At 58.8% G+C, this 3,879-nt stretch overlaps 1 protein-coding gene across 4 annotated transcripts; it reads right to left on the reverse strand.

Moving 5' to 3' along the window:
- Positions 1–1,219: 1,219 nt before the first annotated feature.
- On the reverse strand, positions 1,220–3,599 carry LOC118159728. Of its 4 annotated transcripts, XM_035314299.1 has the most exons (6): positions 3,443–3,599; positions 3,022–3,198; positions 2,469–2,621; positions 2,098–2,199; positions 1,784–1,886; positions 1,220–1,542 (listed from the first exon to the last, which is right to left on the reverse strand). In XM_035314299.1, exons 1-6 carry the CDS (start codon positions 3,578–3,580, stop codon positions 1,475–1,477), a joined length of 741 nt encoding a protein of 246 aa, XP_035170190.1. In that variant the 5' UTR covers positions 3,581–3,599; the 3' UTR covers positions 1,220–1,474. The 4 variants fall into 4 exon arrangements, 3 of the variants coding, with proteins under 3 accessions (XP_035170190.1, XP_035170189.1, XP_035170188.1); XM_035314298.1 differs by lacking the exon at positions 1,220–1,542 and having other exon boundaries at positions 1,772–2,199; positions 3,443–3,598; XR_004747223.1 differs by lacking the exon at positions 1,220–1,542 and having other exon boundaries at positions 1,853–1,886; positions 2,098–2,621; positions 3,443–3,595.
- Between the last annotated feature and the right edge of the window lie 280 nt (positions 3,600–3,879).

A 3,879-nucleotide genomic window follows, 5' to 3' on the forward strand; every position in this document is an offset into this window, starting at 1 on the left:
CTTTACAATCTTACTGATTGTGGAGTCCGTTTTCCACAAGTCACTTTGCAGCTGCTGTCGGGACAGAACAGTAATGGATGATGCTCAGAGGGCCTTACGGGGCGAGTGAGCTTTCTAGAATCATCTTTTACCCTGTTCTCCTTGGAGGCAGCAGACTTCCCCTTGGTTTGGGTCAGGTCGGCATATGTGGCCCTCTGTTCTTCTCAGAAGGGAGTCGCCTATGACAGTAACCCTTCTGTTTTTCTTGATGGAGGTGGTCGCGATACTGGGGGAAGGCCGACTCACCCTATTTCTAATTCAGGAAGGAATTCTTCCTAATTCAGGAAGAATTTATTCATGGAAATGGTAGAACAGGCTGCCCGGGGCACTGGTGGAGTCCCCAGGCCTGGAGCTATTAAAGAAATGTGTGCACTTGGCACAAAGGGCTGTGGTTTTGTGGTGGGCCTGGTAGTGTTAGCTGATGGCTGGACTTGAGCTGAAGGCCCTTTTCCAACTGCAACGGTTCTGTGACTCTTTCATTGGTTGAGTAGGCACCAAGCAGTAACCGGGCCCAGGGAAAAGACATCCTTGGTGGCCTCCAAGTTAGCTAGCTCAGTGTCATGGCACCGAGTCACTTTGAAGGAGCAACTGGAACAGTGAGACAAAAACCTAGTTCTATTAAGATATATATTGATGATTTGAGGGGTGCTGCATGGCTACCAGCACCACAGCACTCGAAATCTCCGTCCTGACGTTCTGTTCTGCCTTGACGCCAGGATCAAGATGGTCTGAACTGCCAGGCAACTGACCATGGGTTCCGGATCGTTCCCTGAAGACCGGAGGACTGCAAAAGAAAGAAGAGCAGAGATGAAAACCCACTCCTTGCAGAGATCCCCAGGCATCCCCTGCAGACTATGCCAGCCCCACTCGACTCTTCCCCAAGCCAGGTGGAGCAGGAGGGACAAATGAATCGGTTGAAAGCTGCTGCTCAGCAATGTCCCAAATGCAGCCAGAAGTCCTTCCCCATCTGCACACCACAGATCAAGTGGGGCACCTTCACAAGTGGGATCCCTCACCACCTGCCTCCATCCCCTGGGAGGATTCACACACTCCAGGAATGTCCTGGACTCCTTCCTCTCCCTATTGTGCTTCCCCATGAGAGCAAGGGCTAGCAATCATGACACTGCTCCCAGCTGCCTGTGGGCTGTTTCATCTCCCTCTTCGTCCCGATTGGGTGCTCTACAACAGGCTCCCACCTTCTATCAGCCTGACTGCCCTTTCACCTGACTCTTCCTCAGGGACACTCAACCCTTTCAGCAGCACTGCCCAGCTCCAGGCTGGGAGGGCATTCCCTGACACGCTGGGCTACCCCATCTCCTCTCCCTCCTTCCTAAGCCTGCATTGCTCCTCCGCCCTGAAGCATTTCCCTGGAGCAGGGCAAGGCATGGGGGCCTCTGCCCCTGTCCCCCCAGCCCCAGCACACACACCACTGCCCTCACTCACCGCTGAGGATTTCATTCAGCTTCTCCTCGCTCTGGTCCTTACAGTAGCGCGCAGCAAGCCCTAGACACAGAGCTCCCATCAGACCCCCGCTCCCCAGCATGCTCCCAGCAGCACAGCCCCTGGCCTGGCCAGCCAGGCTGTGCCCCCTCCTGCACCCCAGCAAGGGCATTGCCCGAGGGGTCTGGAGCAAGGGCCCAGTCGGGGGGCTCTGGGGGCAACAGGGCTGCGCCTCACTGCCAGGGAGGGCAGTGTCTGGGGCTGCCAAAGGCTGCCCAGAGAGGGACCCAGGGGCTGAGCTCACCAATGAACCTGACGGCCTCAAGTCGCAAGACGGTCTGAGTGTCCTGCAGGTAGGGCTGGCTCTGCTGCACGTATTCTTCTACTCTGCCTCTGTCCTGTTGCAGCTGGAGAGAGAACACAAGGTCACGGGGCTTGCAGACCCTCCCCAGGGTCTCCTCCAGCATCCTGGGGACAGGGAGGGCAGAGGGGCCTGCAGAAGAGCCCCCTGGGGCTGGCTCTGTGCTGGAAGGAAGGAAGCGAGGATGCGGCTGCAGGCAGCAGCTCTGGCCAGGCACATTTGCCCAGCTGGGGCTGGGGCCTGTGGTTTGTCCTTACCAAGCACTCCCCGATCTTCCAGGTCTGTTCTGTCTGGGCCAAGTGCTTGAGCTCTTTGTGTCTCAGAAACTCTGCAGCGATGATGAGAGCTTCCCCAGAGGCCTGTGGAGCAGCAGAGGTTGGGACATGGCACCACAGCCTTGGCAAGGAGACCCTCTGTCCCCTCCTCTTGGCAGGGCTGCGAGCCTTTCCCAGCGCATTATGGGAGGCTGTGGTGGGGGACAGCGTGCACTGGGTTCAATGGCCAAGGCAAGGACACGGGACAGCCACCAGCGGAGGCAGCTCATGCTGCCAGACAGGGATTCCCCCAAGCAACCTGGTGGTGTCGGCACACCCTTGCCCACGTAACTGGTCAGCTCTGAGATCTGTACCTTTGCTACGCTCTCACTCTGGTCTCTCATCCGAAAGTAGAGTGGGAGAAGGCTGCTGTGCACTGCCCTCTTCATCTCCTTCCTTTGTGACAGAAGATCCTCTGTCAGGGCTTGGAAGAGGCTGATGGAGTGCTCCCGCACCAGGCTGGACTCCTGGCAGGGAGGAGGACAGGGTGGATTTCAGCAACAGCTGCTGCCTGCCCATGGGGAGCAGGGGCAGTAGCATGGCTGATGTGAAGGGAGATCACAGAACTGTGAGATGCTTCAGTGCTGGATCCTTCCCAGAGGAGCTGCTCAGCAGCCCTGCTGGGGCAGCTGCAAGGCCTGGTGCCCGTGAAAGGCAACGCAATCAGTTGCCATCACAGGCTGCCTGCCAGCCACCCCACTTTCGCCACCAGCTGCACCAGCCCTGTCCAAGCAGAGCTCCCCAGCAACTTGGCTGACGAGGATACTGGGAAGGCCCTGCCTGAGTGCTGCCCACAGGGCTGGGCTGAAGGGCAGCCCTCATTACTGGGGGCGCAGCTGAGGGCTCGGGCTCCCGCAGCAGACTTACATGGTCAAAGAGTGGCAGGAGCTTCTCAGCCAGCTGCGGAGCCACGCAACTGGCCTCTCTGCTCTCCACATGAGCCATCACGTTTCTCAGCACAAGCAGGGCCTTCAGCACAACGTCTGTGTTGGTATCCTGCAGGGCCTCCAGGATGTCTGGCAGCAGGACCTGAATTTTTCTTGCCTGTAGGAAAGACACAGTTTCCCTTCTGTGAAGCAGGGAGAGACCACCCTGGCCAAAGGGCTCTGGTGCCTGAGCACCAGCCTCCTGCCTTGCTTCCTGGCAGCTGGCATGGCAATTGCCTCCTGCAAGCAGGGGCCACGAGCGCACTACAGGGATGCGGGGAGAGCAGCGGGGAGGCACGGGAGGGCAGAAGAGCAAAGCCGCAGGCTGCCAACATGGCTTTGCTTGACGATGGCCCACTCACCTTCTCTGGGCTCTCTGACACGGCGGAGAGCCCTCTGAGAACCGTCAAGCGCATTGCTGGGCTTGGGTGCCTCAGGTAACTCCGGAGGTGCAGTGGGTTACCAAACTCCTCCTCAGGAATGTTGTTCTGGGCCAGCATCTGCAAGAAGGAACAGTTAGCCTGGCAGGGCTCACAGCCTGCAGGGCTCCCTGCAGCCTCTTCTCCCTCCCTCCTTTGGGCAGTGATGGAGCAGTGCAAGCTGGCACCAAGGAGGCACCAGGCATGGGTGGTTACGGGGGTTTGCTGGCCCTGCTGGCCCCAAGGGTGACCATGTCTCCGTATGTCCCAGGGGAGCTGGCAGTTTGGGGGCAGATAGGGAAAGGGCTGTGCCTGTGTGCCTGAAGGGGCACGCGCAGCCCTGCTGGGAGCAAGGTTTCATGGGGGAACTCACAGCCAAG

This window comes from Oxyura jamaicensis, unplaced genomic scaffold, assembly GCF_011077185.1.
Source record: "Oxyura jamaicensis isolate SHBP4307 breed ruddy duck unplaced genomic scaffold, BPBGC_Ojam_1.0 oxyUn_random_OJ71852, whole genome shotgun sequence".
NCBI classification, from domain to species: domain Eukaryota; kingdom Metazoa; phylum Chordata; class Aves; order Anseriformes; family Anatidae; genus Oxyura; species Oxyura jamaicensis.